At 39.1% G+C, this 21,536-nt stretch overlaps 1 protein-coding gene across 3 annotated transcripts in view; it reads right to left on the reverse strand.

Annotated features, from left to right (window-relative positions):
• The window catches only part of mtcl1 (microtubule crosslinking factor 1), an 80,613-nt gene extending 60,208 nt beyond the window's left edge, over window positions 1-20,405 (reverse strand). For all 3 annotated transcript variants that reach the window (XM_079876830.1, XM_079876829.1, XM_079876831.1), the window contains exons 1-3: window positions 19,344-20,405; window positions 14,731-14,955; window positions 14,427-14,585 (exon numbers count right to left, since the gene is read on the reverse strand). In XM_079876830.1, coding sequence (XP_079732956.1) covers window positions 14,427-14,585; window positions 14,731-14,955; window positions 19,344-20,087 — 1,128 coding nt within the window. In that variant the 5' untranslated portion in view covers window positions 20,088-20,405. The remainder of the gene's footprint in view (window positions 1-14,426; window positions 14,586-14,730; window positions 14,956-19,343) is intronic.
• Between the last annotated feature and the right edge of the window lie 1,131 nt (window positions 20,406-21,536).

Below are 21,536 nucleotides of genomic sequence, written 5' to 3' on the forward strand. Positions count from 1 at the left end.
GATGGCAGCCCTCTAACCAGCACAGAGAGTGACAATGCAACGCTTAACTAGACATCTCAAGGGAAAAAGGTCTGTTGTTGTTTTCTCCTCATCTTATTTGTGTGTCAGGGAGCAGGTGTCTGTTATCAGCTGAGAGAAAACACTGATTCAATAACACAGTTACGGCTCTTAAACCTGACAGGAGGAGCTACATTCAAAGTCACTGCATATCACTTCAAATCGGACATAATGCTCTTTATTATTATATTTTGGTCATGAAATTAGGCTGATGAACTATATGCATCACTGATCTCTTAAGCCCAGGACACACCAAACCGACGTCAAAGAACTAATAGTGACGAAAGTTGACTGTGTCGTCGCCTCTTCCTGGTCAGTGGCGGAATTGTTTTCTGAAACTGCAAAATAGCACCAGGGAACATTTGCCGCCCCGGGAGCGCAAGTTCATTCCCTAATTTACCGACGTGCGTCTGTGGAGGGAAAAGTCCGCTGTGCGTAGGGTGCAAAATAGGAATGAAACATGCGTCGTTGTACAAAGTCAATTGCGCTGGGTGCAAGATAGGGCCCTGTGTGTCACTGTGGACCAGCGCTACATGCCGAGACCAGGCTGAAACCAACCGCTAACATGTTTAATAATTGTGTGCTTCTCACTCTCATTCTCACTGTGATGTTCTTTTCCCCAAGCTGAGCTCAGACTGAGTCAGACTGTTTCTCAGTGCCAGACACTATGAAGTAGTTTTGTCCACTCAGGGGAGGAAGGGCAGGGCCTGTAATAATGTTTACAGCGTTACGACGAGTTTCATCTCTCTGGTTTCAAACTGCTTCACTCACAGATGAAGCTAAAAAGAGAGAATAATATAAACACAGAAAAAGAAATAAAGAAAGGCTACGCTTCAAATGGCTTACTATCAAAACAATTGCACGATTTGTGTTCAGTGTGAAAAAAGATGAAATTCTGATAGCTTGTAAATCAATGAAATGCATATAAATATAAAACTATATTTCTCAATAGTGTCTTAGTTAATGCATAGTAGTTAATGCAAAGCTCTGTAGTTTTAAAACATATAATGAAATGCAATACAATAATAACTGAGAGATGAACTAATAAACCTTCCTCAAAAGCCTGATGATCATATTTGAACATGATTTTTCTAATAAATGAAGTACGGACAATCAAGTAAACCTGTAAGTTGCTTCAGTCCTGTAAGTGTTCATCTTGAAATGTTACCAGCAATATAAAAGTTATTCCTATGATTACTTTAAAAAAAAAAAAATCAGTGCAGATTTCACAGCAGAAAGACACGTGAACCACGAGCTGAAGGTGGACGCTTTTACAATTATACTAAAATATATTTTACTTGGTATAAAAAACTATAAATCAGACAACAGATGGCATGTAGGAGTTTTTCAGCATTTGATCATGTTGATCAGTTAGAGGCCTTAGAAATTCACATATAATAAAAATTAAATGCTTTTTGGTTTTAAAGATGCATATGACAAAAACAAGTGATTTATAATGTTGCAATGGGACATGCTAAATGTTATTTCTCCAACACACACAAAAAAAACTGTTGCGTTAAGAATAAATAAAATGATTTGCAATCCTTTATGTATGCAATTAGTTGAATTAAACATGCAAAATACTGGTCATTTGCCAATCATGTAGCATATACTATTTCACAAGCTTTTAAACAAATTGAAGGCAGTATACAGTATATACTGTGCAGTATGCAGTGCTTTAGTATTGCAAACACAGTCAGAGAAAGAAATGAAGAGAGTTGAGTCAGACACACACACACACCGTATCTCTCGCCAAAGAATCGTCAAACACTCTCAATATAACCTCTGTGCCGGAAAACGAGTGCACACGTCGCTTTATTTTTAGAAAGTGCTAAAGCTAGACGCTAACATCAGAACAGAACCTGCGACGTGTCTTTGAATCACAGACTGAATTTAATTAACGGCCCACAGCAATGCTTTGATAAGCAGCACAGCGCTTTGAAGATTAGCAGCGTCGTGTGTTTTAGTTTCTTACACTCTTCACACTCAGTGCCAAAGCCATTTCGCCAAACTGGGACATTCGTTCCTTGATGGTGAATACAATTATTGTGTGCTTTTACAACGATAAATATGAGAATTTTAAATTAACCCTGAACAATTGTTCCAAATGCATGCTTTCTTTCCAGATCATTAACAAAGTCCCATATTAACATGGTTTTTGGACATGCATTATTGATTTATGCTGCCTATAAAAAGTATGTGAATGCAAACATTTCTAGCCAAGCAAAAATACCAAATGAATACCATGATATTTAAATGATACTGTAAGGTCCCCCTGTGGTGGAAATCAAGCTTTTAATGTTGTTTATATGTCTATGTGGTGTTTTTAATATGCTTTAAGACAAACCATGAGTAAATTCATAAGTCGACACCATTGCTGAGTATTTTCTCCTTAAAACTGCAGTGAACCAAAGACAGTCTCAAAAACACGCTTTGAAATCGCTGGTGTTTCTGACGTCACAAACTACCTTGTAACCAATCAGATCAACGTGTGATCGTCAACCAGTGGATCTCTGAGCTGAGTGAGTGAGTGGAGGCGGGGCTCATTTGCATATTCATAGAACCGCGCATACTAAATGAGGCAAGGGTGTCGAGTTACGTATTCAAGATATTGTAAGGCATGACGAATTTATTTTCAAGGGAAAAACGTTTAAATGTCATTTTGGTGATCAAATATGAATTTTAAGGGATAAAATTATTGACGCTAATTTTAAGCCATGAGCCAACTAGTCAGACATTTATGATATTAATGTAATTACTTAAATATATACTTAGGGAGTGGTATCGGAAAATGCTTTCAGTTTCAGGACTGAGAAAGAATATTATAACATCGTTCTACATTACAAAGAAATACTCAACTATAATAATGATGAGCATTTAAAACATAAATTAAGCGCTCAAGCGCAAGCATAAAGCTTACTGCAGCGCACTGGCAAAAGTAATGATTATGAAGGTGTCAGAGACAACATTTTAACAAATTATTAATAAACTAGTGATTTCTGAGTCAGTGACGGATGAAGTTGACGACGCTGACTAGTCATTGCACTATAGTGGATGCACCTTTAGAGAGAAATGAACGTTAAGTTAAACATGTCATGCAGAATATTCTAATTTAACTTCCACACTCCACACAAACACTTGGATATGTAATGGCGCACATTAACTAGGTTAACGTTAACGGAGCGAGCGGCCATAAAGTGACTAACGTGACTAACGGAAAACCCAGACAACTTCCGGCAAATTTAGATTTGCTCTGCAAGTAGTCTGGCAAAGAGCTCATTCAAGCCCATTTCTAATCCGTCGAAATCGCAGCACCAATCAGAAACATTGAGGCGGGCTTTACACAATGACGATCGCTCTGATTGGTTTTAGGTCTATCGAATTGCGCCCAGAGGCATTTGAGCGACGTCCACTCCACAACTTTTAAATGCATTATTATATTCAAATTGCAAACACATGAGGACAGTCTCCATGAAAGACCCACTGGCAGATGAACGTGCTACTACATTTCTCTCCGAAACGGTAGGAAATTAAATTAGATTTAATAGAGGATTTTAACTGTGACACGATGATTGACAGGGCAGTTTACGTGACAGGATGCACGCGACAGATCCGTCCGATAAAGATGACGAAGTAGTATGTCCCAAAGCTTGCCTACTTTTTTGCTACACATTCAAAAGTAAATACATTTTCTTCACAAAAAGAGTACATACTTTTATGACGTAGTGTAACTTAGGCGAATTGGGACACAGCATATGGCTTTACACAATGACGATCGCTCTGATTGGTTTTAGGAGTTTTAGGTCTATCCAATTGCGCCCAGAGGCATTTGAGCGACGTCCGTTGGTGACGCCCCTTTGGAAATGAGTTATTAAAGAAGCTTTGCCAGACCATAACTCATTTACTACTGAGAATGGTCTGGTTTTAACCAGGCTAGCTATTACTTACAGTACGTTTCAAATGGTAAGCTGCGACCATGTTTTTCTGCGACTAACCGACTAATTAAAATTTAGTCGACTATGCCTCTTTTCGTCGACTAACGTTTAGTTGACTATTAGGGGGAGCCCTATTTATTTTTATATTAATATTATAGGTAAATTTTTGTAAAGGTGTTTAAAAACAAACATCAAAGGCAAAAAGTGAGATTAACTACAATACAATGCTATTCTAATAAGTACAATTTCATTAACAGTAATCATTTAGTGCCCTTTACAGTATATATCAAAATACCATAGTTTTATCATCTGATACCATACTGTACTATGGTAGTGCTATTGTTTTAAAAGGAAAGACTCTGTTCCACAGAAGAAATGACCTCAAATTCACATGTTGAAGCCAGAACTAAACTGAAGTATTGGTGTTATTGAGCGCACTATTATTTGTGTCGATTGGATTAAATATGCACACAGAGCTCTAATCCATTTAGCCTACATCTTGTGTGTTTTTACCTCTAAGCAAAGCAGTGAAGATTATAAGAGCTTATCTCCTTCAAATATATAAACAGAAAAAAAGGAGAGCAAAATGAATATGACACATATTACACACTCATCCACCATGAAAACACACATACACACACTCACACTTTCTTCTTAATGGCTCTTGATGGTTTAATGCATGTGAACTGAATAATGACATTATTATCTTGTTAGAGATGCTTTGAATCGGTCTCATATTTGATGAAGTTTGCTTCATTGATTCTGTAACTTTCCTACACCGTGAAGCTGCTTAGAAAAAATGTCTATTGTATTATGCGGTATTAAAAAATAAAGGAATTGAATTGCCTTGCATCTCTATAAAACTTTCAGTCCCTGCAGAAAAACGCAATTATGCAATCGCATAATTCAATGCATAATCAGCCAAAGTCCGCGTATTTATGCGGGGGCCGCATTTTTTCAAATACGCCGCACTTTCACTGCATAAATTGCCGATTTCCGCACGCAAAATATGCGGGGTTTGCATGATTTCATAATCCCCGCATTTTTGTTGCAAAAAAGTCACATATATCTAAGCAGAAAGTTGAAAAATGTTGCGTTTACGTCACACAAGAGCAGCCATTTTCCCCTGTTGCCATGGGAACGTTATGAAGCACTTTTTTGTTACCAGTGGGTTAAATCATACTAGTTTCAAAAACCTTACAGTTGTAAGTTTATTAGTAGTATGTAAATTTACGTTACAGTAAGAGATTGCACTTTGTGCATTGGAAGCACTTATTTTAACAGAAGATGACTGTTTTGTATAGCTACCTCTGTAAAACAGGAAGCACACATTTTTTTTAATATATTTTATTTATTTATTTTTAAAGAAGTTGTAGCATATTCCTTTTGTAAAGCTACACAATGATGTTTTTGACTCATCAATGTTTTGTAAGTTTGAGCCATGTGTTTATTAAGGTCTGAAATAAAACAAGATGAGAACTTAAATATTCCCAGCACTTTCTGTGATGTATATGTTTGCTTATCATAGGAAGTAATACGAAATGACTCTTTACATTAAGGTAGTAGCCTAGTTATAGCAGGGTGTTGGGGGAATCACTTTTTTTTCTCTTTTTCATCAAACCGCAGTTTTTGCAAGTTCCCGCAATTTCATCGCATAAAATTGCATAAATATCCCACATATTCCATTGCATTTTTTAAGACAACGTGCCGCATAATCAAGGATTTTTGCCCGCAACAGTCACAAAAAAAACTCCTAATTTTTCCGGAAGGACTGTAAAACATGTCAACAACAACCCTGCTCAAAAGATCACGCATATTCAAATGTGCCACCACTGCTTCTCGCAAAACAGGAATGTTTATGATGTGGCATATTTGAGTGAGAATGAGTCAAATATTCAGTAAATGATTAACTGAGTTTCAGTCTGTTCTTCACACAAACCTAATGTTCAGAGAGTAACAAGCACAGCGCTAGAAACGCCAAGGTCATGGGTTTGATTCTCAGGAAATGCATGAACTCGTAAAATAATGCAGTGCAAGTCGATTTAGATGAAAGCGTCTGCCAAATGCATAGATCTTTAAAACAAAATTGGAAAGAGCTGACCAAAATAGAGTACAAGTAAAACAAGTCTATGGGTGTTGTGGGTGCTCTGGTTGTGTTTTGTGTAGGCAGTGTGTGTGTGTGTGTGTGTGTCACTGCAGTATATTTAACTTCACTGTAGGATCAGACCGTCATTCGGAGACACACAGAGAGGATTCACTAACTAGGTCAAAGAAATCCCCTACTTCAGATCTGCTCCCTGCACCAGAAGACGTATTAGAGCTGCGAGAAATCATATCTCAATATATTTCAGCATTTTTACAATATTTAATATATATAATTTTTTTCCAATGAGAAGAAACAATTTCAAGTTCAACCAAAAAACAGTTGCAAATTATATTCAGAGTAAAAAAAAAAAAAGCCTGAATGCATTGCCCTGCAAGAAAATATCTATTTTATTATATTAGCAATATGTATATTAGTTTTACAGTAAATGTTTTTATAACTAAGATTATGTGTGCAATTTCTACTTTGACACTGATTAGTCTTTTTACTGTGCACTTTAATATAATTGAAGTTACTTTCTCACTGTGTGGCTTTTGTGATTTTATTTTACTTTTATTCATGAGGATTCAAAGTAACATGAACCTAAAATCTCAGTGTTTGCCATGGTCATTGATAGCGGTTGGTTGCACATTAGGTTCAAAATATAAAATGCTGTTAACAATAATCAAGGCTTTTGAAACAAATCTGGTTAAAGAAATGTATTCCACACTGTTTTCCACTAAATTAACACAAGGAAGAATGAAACTTAATCATATGCACCGATATAAAAAGAAATAGCAGTATATTATTGCAAAACATTTAAATATATAAAAAGCCCACACAGTGATTTCTGTGAACCTTTCTGCGCAAAGGTGCAAAAATTTTTTAAATTGTACATAATTTATGTTTAAGTTTAAGATGTGAAAGTCTCAAATAATGTTAACCGCAAATCTTATTATATTCAATATACTCAGAGAAATCTGTTTTTTTGAAGGAATCCTAAAATATGCTAATTCTCCTCCAAGTTTTTAGGACAACAACCCGAACAGCTCTCTTTTGTGTCTTTCTACCACATAATAACACCAAAACATAACAGATTTAAATAAGACATCTTTCTTTAGTGTGTAATGTTGCTGTTTAAGCATTAAAAAGCTCTGCAAAGAGTTCTTCTCTATATCAGTGTCAGTGTTTCTTAGCTCCCTGAAACGCCTCCATTGTAGTCTTGAGTTTCTTCCGGGAACGAACACGTCACAATATTCCTCATTTAAATAATTAATATGCAGAATAAAGGGGCGGGGCCTGGTTGAGTTAGTTAGTAGTGTGTTGAAACTCGCAGTTATGGTAAGAGGCGTGTCATTTCCGATTGACCAATCACAACACACTGCTCCAGCCGACCAATCAGAGCACATTTTGCTTTTCAGGAGGAGGAGCTTCATAGAGACAGGAACTAAACAGAGCGTTACTGACAGACTGGGAAGAGAGGAGCTGCAACAATGTACAATATGTGAAAAATAATGTGTTTTTGAACATTCAAGCATGAAAACCTGTTCTAGTAGAGCCCAAAAACTAAATTTACAAGACTTTGACAAGACTCTTTAACAGACTCCTTCTGAAACCTGGTTAAAATGCTTGCTAAAGCACCATTTACATTGGATCACATTGCATGATGATCTATCAGAACATCGGAATACAGTGTGAGACCATATTCTGGGTGTGTGGTGAAGTATGGTGAGGTACAAATAACATGCAGTCATTAGCGACCCCACACCACACGAAACGACTGAACTGTTTACAAAAACCTCCATAAGCCAATGCCATATCACAGCCTGACAGATATAAACCCATATGAGAGCCACTCTGTATCTGTCTCTCTCCCTCTCTGAGTATATGTCTCTCTCTCACTTCCTCTCCTCCCCTGTGAGGCAGGAATCTGCCAGGAGGTTTCATAACAGGCAACTCAGTTGGATTAATTCTGGTCCGGGTGCCAATCCCACCGCAGGAATCAGAGTCGACAGCAAACAGCCTGGACACCAGCGATAGCACAGAGAAAACAGCAAAAGTGTCCTTTATTAACTTACATTTAAATAATTGAATTCAAACATTTTGTTCCAATATTTTTCGTCAACTACATTTTTTCAATGACGGAAATTAGATGATAACTAGTTAAAAAACAGTTCGTGATGACAAAACCTATAACGAAAATTGACCGACCATTTTATTAACGAATAAGTACAAGATGAAAATGTTAGGGAGGGATGATTTGGGAACAGATTCAATCTCAATAACATGTTAATGACATGGCACATGTAGAATAGTGCAGTAATGAAAATCCATTTATAAATAAATCTAAATGAAATCTACCAACAGATCTACCAACCTCAACCTCTGTAAAATGTAAATGCAGTAAAACATGCACTTGCTTTTCAGGCCAAGTTCATTAGACAGATTGACAATCCTGGGATCTAGAGTAGCACTCTCCTGAACTCAGATGGCACTGAATGTTGTATTTTTAGTTGCAGATCAGTACAGATATAAGCCCTATTCGGACGGGACTAGTGTAACATGGAGAGGTGGGGTAAAGTAATAATCACCAGAGCTTCTCTGTGATTTTAGTCCCGTCCGAATGTGCATCTCAGTGATCATGACGGACAATGTCAGTAAAGATTACAGCGACTTTTACCTTAAGTAAAAAGGTCCGGAAAAATGACCTCAGGTGATACTAATCCTGTGCAAATAGACTCGCTGTAAACATGTACGTAAATATTTCCTCATTTCCTGTTTAAAAGTAGTTTTCCATGGGTTTTTTCAAGTATGGAGATGCTTGAAAAAGCATTGTTGCGTTCTAGACGCTGGGACGAGTCTGTGTTTTCCACACACCATTCAGATCAGAAAGAAGATCGACAGCACTTGTTAGAGGCACGAAATATCTTTTAGCGTTAGGTAAGTGCCTATTACCAACACAATCCAATCTGAAGTTAATTAATACATCGTTCGACCGGACATAACTGTTTTATATATGTAAATATAGGTTATATGTGTTTGCGCACGTGATATCAGGAAGCAACGTAATACACACGACGACAGGAGTGACGGCGATGCGCAAATCGAGTGACCCTCCCACTTCTGCTAGTTTTACTGAGATATCTTATCCCGTGCGAACTGGCCTTTAATATTACAGACGTCCTGTGGTAAAACTACATTACTCCATCTACCCTTGTAAAGTTAATCCCGTCCGAATAGGGCTATAGAGCAGAAACGGCATCCCGTCTGCCCAGCTTAACCACATTCCAGTCACATGTTCAGCATGTGAACAAGATCTCTCGCCATCCAAACCTGCGTCATGCGTGCAGGTGGAAAATAAAGGTGATTTGGAAAGAACTCACTGATCAAGAACCAGTTTTCATTATCTGGGGTTTCTGAGTCACTAGATGCTTCTTCGGATATTCTAGAACGTTCTTACTGTCCAATCACAGGTTCTTCAGATCAGTGTTTTAATTTCTTAAGCACCAGAACATGGATGGTTTTCTAAAGAAAAGTTGTGGAACTTTAAAACTTACCAAGAAATTTAAATATATGTTTTATTTAAATACTTGGTACCTAATTTTTTGGCTTCAAGGGGAGACACCCCAGGTGAATAGGAAAAAATTTTTTTACTAATAGATATCAGCATGAAACTTCCCCAGTTGATTACTGACATTAAGACAAATATCTTTTGTATTACAAGTTTTTTTTATATATTTATGTTTAAATATGCAAATTAGGTAGTATCTCATTAAATATTCACTAATTTGCATATATTTCCAGAAGAGAAATCTGAACATTGGATAAAGCCCGATTCAAAATTCTTGTTTCATTTTGTTGACATATTAGAGTCAAAGGTTTTTATCGAGGGGATTTCGGATATCTCTTTTTATCACTGGAAAAACTGTCAAAAGCCATAAAAAAATAAATTTTCGCCCAGTTTTTAGGTATAAAATGTTGTATAAATCAGAATCTAAATGATATATGAACTAACCCCTCTGTAAAAACCTTAGGAATATAGATAGGAATACAGCTGGAAAGTGTGTAAGTGCTGTTGAAGTGGAGATTTCTGGCTCAGAGAATGAGAGAAAACTCATTTTGAGAAAATGGCCTTTAAAATTGACATCAGCCAATGAGATTTCGCTTTTAGAGTTAAATGCCCCATTGTACTTTCACGATTGGTTGCTGATAAAAAGAAAATGACCATATTTGGATATGACAACATTGTACAGGAGAGAGAGAGCGAACGGTATATGTGATGACGGTGCAGACAGCGATCCTGGAGCAGCGGGATGATTGAGAACGCCAACTTTTGTTGAATTTAGGAGAAATCTACAGACGCAAATAGACAAAGTGTAGTAAAATAAAGATCTAAATGTGTATTTTGGACTTTTTTTCCACCACAAGTCTGAAAGAAGACAATGTTATTAAAGCCAAAATCTCAAAATTGACCAGAGAAAAAAAAAAAACAATGTTTTTGACTCCCCTTAAGTTTTTAAGTTTTCTTTAGGGGGCAGTTGACAAATGTTCTAAGGTGTGCAATTACTTTCAGCTAATTGCACAGCTAAAGTAGTTCCAGGCAGGTTTTGACCACATTACACATCCATATCACTTCACCAAATGATTTCAGTTATTTCAAAGGTCCTTACAGCCAACAGCAGCATAAGAACCAAAAGCCATAAAGACTCTGATAAAGCAAATAGACAAAACAAACAATAAGATAAAAATGACTACAACTATTTCCATGTTTTTCCCACTAAATTACATTTAATTATCGATGGAAAGCACGCTCTCTCCTATATAAACGCACACACACACATACAGTACAGACACACACACTCAGAAACTTGATGCAACTTTATAAATAAAACAGTTTCGCAACTAAAAGAAACCACACCACATTTACCCCCAGTATCAGGATAGTAGTGTCGCTGTTTTTGAAACCGTTAACCTTACAGCTCTCTCTATTATAACTGCATTAGTATGCATATCAATGGCTCAAGCCTGCTTCACTTGCTCTAAAACAAAGTTTTATATCTGCAAGAAATGAGTCCCTCACACAAGAGCCTTTTAAGGACAAAAGCCTGACAAATGTCTTAAAATAAAACATCAGAACAATCTTTTGACGTGTGGTAACCATAGTATTTCTTAAGAATAATGCACACCAATAATTGTTCACAGTAAGACCAGAATGGGTATTAAAGCAAATAGGGTCCGTTTTGATTCAATGTTGACTTTAATATTTCATCTATTCTTATGTCTAAAGCCATTAACGTCGAAACAAGGTTGACTTCTCTTTTAAAATAAAGGCATGCCATCAGCTTGAAAAGCATGTTAACATAACTGAACATGGCAGTGTGCAAGATACCGCATGATTCTCCATTTCATCCACATCTGTTGTGTGCGGGGCGAATGAAGGGATGGGGAAAGGAAGGGTATCGTGTGATGAATGCTGAAAAAGTGGAGCTCAACACTTTCTGGGGCAAACCTCAAGAGAGAGACGCGCTATAGCTCACACAGCGCTAACACTCATTTCAACGCTTTCCTTTACCTCTTTTTCTCCTTCACGCTCACTATATCTGTCCTTGTGTGTGTGTACTAGTGTGTTTACCTTTCCAAATTACATTTTAAATATTAATGCAAAAATAAAACAAAACAAATTCAGGTTTATTTACACCATAAATGCTGACAGCATACGGTTCACCCTAAAAATGAACACTGACAAAGGTCATCGTCGCCTTTGAAAATGCAGCATGAATTTTCCACGAAAGAAAGTCATATGGGTTTAGAACAACATGAGGGTGAGTAAATAATAAAATTATAATTTTTAGGTGAACTATTTCTTTAAGAAGATTTACTGTTTCCCCCAGGGGATGTTTTACAATGCAGCAGATCTCAGAGGGGATTCTGGGATACCAGTCTAATGATTGACTTTTGTGATCCTCTGCTGTTTGAACTGAAATAACAAGAGAGAAATAATAAGAAGTTCGGCTCTAAAATCTGACTTTGATTAGCCACGTTTGAAGACGTTGTAAAAAGGTGATATACAGAAGAGGCAGATGAATTCTACTGTATATAAATGTACCAACCACAAACTGCCTAAAATTATACTAATGATGGCAGAAAATCAAGCATCAATATTAAAATTGCTCATGCTTGAGTAAGCGGTCTAAACCAACCCATAACCCAAACTATAAAGTGCCCCAATTATCCTATTTTAAAGTTCCTAATTTTGTTTTGGAGTCTCAGACAAGAGGTTTACAAGCATCCAAGGTCAAAATCAGTTTAATCTTCTCATCAGCTCTTTCCTCACAGTGTCAGAAACGGTTAGAAAAAGGATTAAGTCTCTCTAAACCCCTCCTTTCTGAGAGCCAGCTCTGCTCTGATTGGTCAGACTTCCCAGACTGTTGTGATTGGTTTACTCTGCTCTGATTGGTCAGATGGCCCAGTCTGTTGTGATTGGTCTACTCTGCTCTGATTGGTCAGACGGCCCAGTCTGTTGCGATTGGTCTACTCTGCTCTGATTGGTCAGATGGCCCAGTCTGTTGTGATTGGTCTACTCTGCTCTGATTGGTCAGACGGCCCAGTCTGTTGCGATTGGTCTACTCTGCTCTGATTGGTCAGATGGCCCAGTCTGTTGTGATTGGTCTACTCTGCTCTGATTGGTCAGATGGCCCAGTCTGTTGTGATTGGTCTACTCTGCTCTGATTGGTCAGACGGCCCAGTCTGTTGCGATTGGTCTACTCTGCTCTGATTGGTCAGATGGCCCAGTCTGTTGTGATTGGTCTACTCTGCTCTGATTAGTCAGATGGCCCAGTCTGTTGTGATTGGTCTACCGCTTTCAGTGCATTTCAGAAACCAAACACCCATTATGAAATCTGAATTTCAGCTTTGGATCTTCCTCAGCACTCTGATACGAACAGTAACGATGAAATCAATTTTACCGTTTCAATTCTCATCCAAAGCCTTATCAGTCCTCATCCTTTGGAAGTGCATTAAAGTTGATTTGCTTTGGCAGCTTAAAACAGTGTCTTCTCAACAAGAACAACACGAACCAAACTCTCCCAGGCATCAGCTACAACTACAGTGTTTGAGGGCGGGGCTAAGTAGATAATTTTCGCATTATGCTAATTTGTTACAAACCTACATAGGCTGGAGCCGGAAGTGAGACTGGAATTACTGACGATTCATTTCAGGCGGTTCAGAATTGCTTCTTTCTTTTGGGAGACAAAAACTCTGAAACTTTGCATACCATTTGCATTCACAAACAGCTACAGTACAGTACATACTACATGAACAGTGATATCCGATAAAGCATAAACTTTGGTGCTGACATAAAGGCCTCCTCCATACTGCAGTTCATCTACATGTACAGATACAGATGGTCCTACCTATGATTCACCCTTTCCAGATTAGTTTAAGATTAACCTGAGCAACTCCAGGGTAACTCCTCAGTATCTGATTACAGAAGCAGAAGCAGTGTGCACCATTATAGCCTCTCATGCATTAATGCACAGACAGCAAGCTTCAAAGTTAAATGTATTCATCCATACTTCAAAGCAATTCACAGTACACTAACCGTGGGTGGAATTCTAACCATCCGGCCATCCGGGTTTCAGTGCCTTATTCAACTAAGGTGATACAGCAAGATTTCCATCACAGCAATTTTACAGTCTGTGGGTCATTTCCAGGTTTGTCTACTCTGCCTTGAAGTAATATTCAGGTTTATTTAAAACTTAATGGGATATTTCACCGCTGGAAAGATGAATGTGTATTTAAACTGGGTCATTTATGTAGTAGAAATGTGGAATTATTTTAGAAATTGGTGCCTTTCTAGACTGAGAAAAGCCAGAAAATGTATTTTTGGCTCATGTGGATGGAAGACAACAACTCCCAGAATGCACTTGCTTCACTGCCCTATGAGGACACTCCCAAGCCACGCCTACCGGATACAGAGGGCAGTATCGGGAGAAATGATACAGCTAGGCTACTAGTCGACTCGAAACTGAAAAGACGCCGTTTTATGTACTACTACATTTCTGTGTACTACTACATTTTATGTAGTAGTACACAGAAACTAAAAGGCTGTACACAGAGATTAAGCTGTAAGTAACCCAGAATATCCCTGTAACAGTTATAACCACTCTCTGTACTTGACAGTGAACATCATTCATGAATAAAAAGCTGCACAATAGCCACACTACTACATAAATATGCTTTTAAAGAGTCTCCTCTTATAAAATACTTCTTGTCCTCCATTATCCAATAATTCAATAAAAGTGCGCTGGAATCTAATATGGACTCAAATCCGGTGAGCTGGCATATCGTACCTCTTTGGCTCTCTCGAGCTCGTTCTGCATGGCCTGTTTGGAGATCTCCACCTCGATGATCTTTTGCCTGAGCAGCTCGTTTTCATCTTCCGCCCGTGTACGCTTGTCTTCCACCGTCTCCAGTTCATTGTGCAGACGCACAGATACATCTTTGGCCACCTGTGGGCAGAGACACAGGTTTTATTATCCTGTTTTCATCTGTGCAACATAAGTTCGAGAGCTCAATACTTATCTTACACAAATCAGATATTAAAACAATTTTTTATCACATTCAAAATGTTTCCATTCTCTATGACAAAAACACCTTGAGGTCCTGCTCCATTCCACGTAGAAGCTCTCCGTCGACGTGTCCGGTCTGTGCAACACGCAGACTCTTCTGTTCAGCCTTGCGCAGGCGGTACTGAAGGATCCGGCAGTTCTTGTTGGAGCGGTCCAGTTCCCTGCGTATATCCTGGAGCTGGTACACCTCCTCCTCCAGATAACTGTCCCTGATCTCCTCCATCTCTGCTCGCAACTCGTCCACTTCATCCTGAAGAAAACCCAATCAGGATTAGAATCAGAATGAACAGCAGAATGAGAATCGGGATTAGAAACTGAAAGAGAATGAGAATCAGAATTGGACTCAAACTTAGAAATCGGGAATGTGGGTTAGAAACAGAATCAGGACTGAAATCAGTCTAAAATTCTGAATTGTACTCAAAATCGATTTGATTATGGACTGAATTTGCACTTAAATTATTTTCTGTAGTATTAAAATCAGGATAGGAGTCAGAATGAAAATCAGGATGAACAGCAGAATGAGAATCGAGATTAGAAACCAAAAGAGAATGAGAATCCGAATTGGAATCAGAATTTAGAATGAAAATCGGAATGTGGATTAGAATTAGAATCAGGATTGAATCAGTATAAAATTAGGAATCATACTTATTCAGAGTCTAATTAAAATCTATCCGATTATGGACTGAATTTGCATTGAAATTATTTTCTGCAGGATTAAAATAAGTATCAGAATGAACAGCAGAATCAGAAAACCAGATTGAACAGACATGAATATGAATTGGAATAACAATCAAAATTAGAAACAGATTGAGAATTAGATTTAAGATTAGAACCAGAATAAGAATAAGAATAAGAATAAGAATAAGAATAAGAATAAGAATAAGAATAAGAATAAGAATAAGAATAAGAATAAGAATGAACATCAGGATTAGAAACAGAAACACGGTCAGAATTGGAACCAAAACTAGAATTAAAATCAGAATCAAATTGAACATCAGAATGAGAATCAGAATCAGGATTAGAATCAGAATGAGAATAAGAATCAGAATGAACATTATGATTAGAAAAAGAAAGACAATCAGTATTGGAACCAAAACTAGAATGAAAATAAGAATCAAATTGAACATCAGAATGAGAATCAGGATTATAATCAGGTTAAAAACTCTAAATCATGTGAAATGCACTTGGGTGAACAACTAATTTTCTTTTTATAATCCTGTAAAATTAATTTGAAAATCCAAATGAGAATCAGAATTAAAGTCAATCTGACTAGGATTAGGATTAGAATCAGAATGAGAATAAGAATCAGAATGAACATCATGATTAAAAGCAGAAAGACAATCAGAATCAGAATAAGAATCCTCATTCAGGTTTCTAAAGGTGTGTTCACACTTGTAGTTCAGATTGATTGGTTTGGACCAAAAAAAAAATAAAAAAAAATTAGTCCTGGTCTTCTTAGCATTCACATTGGCATTTTAACACAGGACCTAAAGGCATAAGGATATGTTCACAACCTGATTGGTCGGTTTTTATTACGTATTGCGTCAAAACTTACTGAACATCCCAAACAGAGTCAGAGGGTTCGTTCTAATCCAACCAAACATGCCAAACATCTTAATTTAATTGGTCTGATTTTGGAAATCACAGTCTGAAATAAGAACAACCTCCCAACTAGAATAAAGAAAAAGACACTTCAAAAAAACAAAAAAACAAGACTGCAGGTAAAGAAACTGTAGTCATTGGTGAAACCCCCGTCCTGAACTGTAATGAATGACTGTCATTTGTGATGCCTCATTTCCCAGTAAATACTCCACAATGCCTCAGCGGATTCAGTGAAAAACAAAGTCGAGGAAGAAAGACAGAAAGACAGCGAAAGAGAGACAGACAGTGACAAACAGCCCAAACACAATGACCTTCACTGTATGTTGGGGACCATGTCATGTGACAGCAGCAACCTGCCATGTTCTGTATGGATGTTCCTGTCAAACATGAGTTATGGTGGACTAAATGATTAATAGTACTAACATGGAGCTGCACACAATACATGCTGCAGTATTACTTCTAGAGAGATAGACAGAGAAAAGAGAGATAAGCACACAGATGGAGGCAGAGGGGTGCTCAGGGTCAGGAGGGGCGTGTGTGTGTGTGTAAGAACGTGTATGTACTGAGGGGACGCAGAATTACACGCACAGCTACTAAAGCGGATTAACATGCAGTGTTCAGAGATAAACTTATGAAAATCCTGTTTGTGACCGCAGCCGAGCCCTGGCGCATCTGACAAATAAGATCAATCATTTATGGAATTATGCTAATTAGGCCTGCCTTCATCTACCCATCACACTTCACACAGAGAGCAAAGACTGTGATGCGTTTCCTGCGGGAGTTCTGAGTGTCTTTCTGATGCCTGTTGGATGCATCTGCGCTCTGTGGACTGATGTGACCTAAAATCAAAGTACAGATTTATGGATCTAGATCTTGCTCTCCTCATGTAAGGCCAGTAAGAGCTGTGTGTGTAAACCTCACTCCCCTGGCCTCAAGAGGCGCACTAGCGACTGACGCTAGCGGCTGCGTTCTTTAGTTCTTTGTTAGCACCCGCCTCCCACGCCAGAGACCCCGGTTTGAATCCCACTCGGAGCAGGTCGAGTAGGACCAGTTGCATTTGGTGCCGTGACCCGGATGGGAGTAATGTTTAGGGAGTGAGAGAATAAAGATTAAGTCGGAATAATTAATACACATCTGAGTAATGTTTAGGGAGTGAGTGTAACAGATGTAGGCCAGTAAGAGGATGGGAGTGGGGTTTAGAGGGGTGAGTGTAACGGATGTAGGCCAATAGAGGTCCTTGCACACTGAATGCAAAATTTTCTTATGCGTATTTTCATATTCGTCATCCTAAAAATACATCATGCACAGAAACATTGCACACTAAGTCAGATGTGTATTAATTATTCCGTTGTGGAAAAAATTCGCAAAACAATACAAAATGGAGTCTTCAAGCAGTGGGGATTTTGTTGTCCTCTCTCTTCTTAAAAAGACAAAAAAAGAGAGGAAATATTGAGTCCATCCAATCCTGAGATTGCGTAGAGAGGAAGGAGAGTTCGCTGAGGGATTATCCCGAGCAATTCAAAGTTTACTCCAGGATGTCAGTGGCTCAGTTTGATGCTTTGCTAGCGATACTGGAGCCACATATTAAAAAGAAGACCACCAATTTCCGTGAACCAATTGATCCTGAATAGTTCTGGATTTTGGCGTTTGCTTGTACGGTGGCTCTGAATTGTTAAAACACTTCTCAAAATACTTGCTACGGATGCGAAAAACGCAGAAAATTGAACCCGATCTGAATTTTTTTTTTTACGACGGACTAAAGTTTCAGAGGCAGTGTGTAAACGTGACTGACAACGTGAGGTCATATTTATTATTTAACGTGGGAAAATTTCGGACTCAATGTGCAAGAAAAAAAACCCCTCACTCCCCTGGCCTCAGGAGGCACACTAGCGACTGACGCTAGTCGGGTCTAGAGCAAGTCAAGTAGGACCGGATACATTTGGTGCCGTGACCCGGATGGGAGTAATGTTTAGGGAGTGAGTGTAACGGATGTAGGCCAGTAAGAGCTGTGCGTGTAAACCTCACTCCCCTGGCCTCAGGAGGCACACTAGCGACTGACGCTAGTCGGGTCTAGAGCAAGTCAAGTAGGACCGGATACATTTGGTGCCGTGACCCGGATGGGAGTAATGTTTAGGGAGTGAGTGTAACAGATTTAGGCCAGTAAGAGCTGTGCGTGTAAACCTCACTCCCCTGGCCTCAGGAGGCACACTAGCGACTGAAGCTAGCGGCTACAGTCTTTAAATCTTTATTCGCTGGTGTTTTAGAATATTATTTTATGTTGTTTTATGCTATGTAATTGTAATTTGATCAGCACTTTGGTCATCTTAGCTGTGTTTATATGTGCTATATAAATACATTTTACTATCATTGTATTTTTTAAGTGTCTTGAATGACAATGGCACTGTCAACTACCATCACAATTCTTCTTGAATAGGATTTTGTAACATGCTTATGGCACTCCAATGACATGTACAGTTCTTCAATAATAAAAAGCATGGTATTGCCATGGTACATGTCCAAAAAAACAAACATGGTTGTGCCATGTTACTTTCAAGTATTTATGTACTCTGGCATCAAATGTATGTCAAAAGAATAAACACTAGTGAGACTAGATGCTTTCAGGGACAAATGATGTTGCAGTACTGTTAGTCTAAGAGGTGTAAATGAGTAGGATGAATTTAAAACATGAGCCAGATTATCAAGAGGGTCATCACGTGAAAAAACAAATCAAGGTGTAAAACTGTCATGTGGATTTACAGCAGCAGCTCAACCCATAATCCCCCTGAAGAACACCAGACATTAATCTAAAAATATTCTGTACATGACATTGAATGATTCAATCATTCTGTATATCAAAGCACCACCACTGTCCCATACTACCACAATACTTTTGGGTAAGGATTGAAAGCACCCTCTCCTTATGACCTCTTGCATTGCAATATCATGCAACCGTATTAGATGATATTGAAAATTCAAAAGTCACTTCTAAGAATACCATGGTACCATAGTAGCCTACATTTGAGAGTGTCGGCTCACCTTGAGGTAGTCATTTTCCGATCGAAGGTCTTCGATTTCCCTCAGCAGTTCCTCTTGGGCCATTTCCTTACCCTCCGTTTTGAATTGTGCGTCTTTCTCCGCTTTGCATTGGTCCGCGTGCGCACCGGGCGCCGATGAAGCCTGAGATCCTCCCGCTCCGAGCGCGAGCGCGCGCACCCGAACCCCGACCGCCTGCTCGCTCGAACCGGAACCGGAGCCGGACTCCGCATCGCTACTGGCGGCCTGAACCAGTCTCTGCTCGTCGGATAACGGCTCGGAGGGACAATCGGACAAATCCGAGCTGCTGTCCGTCTGGCAGACGCCGCGTGCGGTGGGAACGCGTATCGGGGCGAGCCTCCCCTTGCTCTTGGGGATCTGCGGAGCGGCGGTATCAATCGCTTTGCACGCCGGTTTCGGTTCGGATGCTGCATGCTGAGTGACCTTAACCGCCTTTTTTGTCGCTGAGGGTTTGATGTTGCTTTTTGCAGGTGCTGATGCGGTTTTGTCCTTCGCGCCCGGGACGGTGCGTCTCGGGACGCGGCTGTGAGGCGTCACCGGCGCGGAGGACGTTTGCTGCTTGTTGAATTTGGGGGATTTTGGCACGATCGGTTTGGCCGTTCGCGAGTGGACATCCTTCAGGACGGGTCTGGCAGGGGACGGCGCGCGGTTTAACCTCTTCTTCTCCACCTGAGGATGAGGATGATGGCTCTGCGGTTTGGTGTCGGAGCCATTGGAGCTCTCCATTATACAACCTGACAGAAGGATTCAGCCGCGCGCTTCTGTCTCATCACTTCAGATGGACGCGCAACCGTAAAGCACTTGCCATCACCGTGTCGTTCCTCGCGCTTCCGAGCGGAATACGGTGGATAGTGTTGTGTCAAGTGAGAATCTCCGTGGTTCTGTGCGTTGAATCAATCCGTCCGTCCATGGTCCATCCCTCCCCCGGGATTACAGTCCTCCCATCATCTCTCCCTGCTGTCCTCTCCCCCCCAGGCTGACGGGAAAATCTGCAGCCGCTGCGGTCTGACGCTCCCCGTCCGTGTCTCAGGTCTCGTGGAGCGCATGCGCATGCGCCTGTTTTTCACACACAAGCACCGGGCACACCCCTCCTCGCTCTCCGGTACCGGCCAGGCACGCGTGCGTACGCATGGAGACGCAATGAGCAGCGCGCGCGCGCGCACAAACACACACCACTACTACACTACTACAGAGACACAGGGAGAGAAATACTTTTTTTTATCATTAGATACAGGTGTAAATAAAATAGCATAGGCTAATACTATTTTAATATTTAAAAATATGATATTATTAAAAACAATAATATTTTTAATGAAAACCATAACCGATGAATACAACCCGGTGAGTCTTTAAACAAAATACCCCAAATATAGCACCATTTTAACACTAAATGTTGAAAAAGAAACTGGTGTTTTGTTTTTTTGTAGTCTTGCAGTAATTTATTAAAAAGAGGATGTTGCCATTAACGGGCGATTTGAGTTGAAATACAGGAAATGAACCAGAAAAAAAACAGGAAATTTGTACGCAATATTAAAAAACAGAAAAAACCTGAAAGAAATGGCTTATATATAGGCTAAAGTGGCAGGTGTTTAGTGAGCTCACCATACACTTGAGCAATAGCAGGAAACTGGCTCTCTTATCAAACCTTAATGGAATGGAAACGGACTGGAAGGCCAAGAAAACTTTCTGATGAGAAGTTTCTCAGAGTTTCCTCTTTGAGAAACTTTAAAAAGTACACGTCACAATAAATACAGATTTTTGCTTAAAGAAGCAATACTGTTCAAATATTTATTTTTACATTTTGTGTAGGCTACTTCATGTTTTTTCTGTTGGTATCTTAAATATGGAATATGGATGTTAATATGGAAAAATAAATATGGATGTTCATTAAAACATTCGTAAATAACAAAGTTGGTGGTGACCTAAGACTTTTGCACGGTAGGCCTACTGTGTACACACACACACACACACACACACACACACACACACACACACACACACACACACACATTATCATCTGATAGGCCTACCTTTTAGTTTGCTCTCATATTTCTAAAATTCCCAGTGAGCATTTACCAAAACTTTTGTTTATCTTGATCTAAAAAAAAAAGCTACATTGCTGTAGTTATTCAATTAACTTGTTTATCCAATAGCGCCATCATATTGTGAAAAGGA

This window comes from Squalius cephalus (assembly GCF_949319135.1).
Source record: "Squalius cephalus genome assembly, chromosome: 7".
Lineage (NCBI taxonomy): Eukaryota > Metazoa > Chordata > Actinopteri > Cypriniformes > Leuciscidae > Squalius > Squalius cephalus.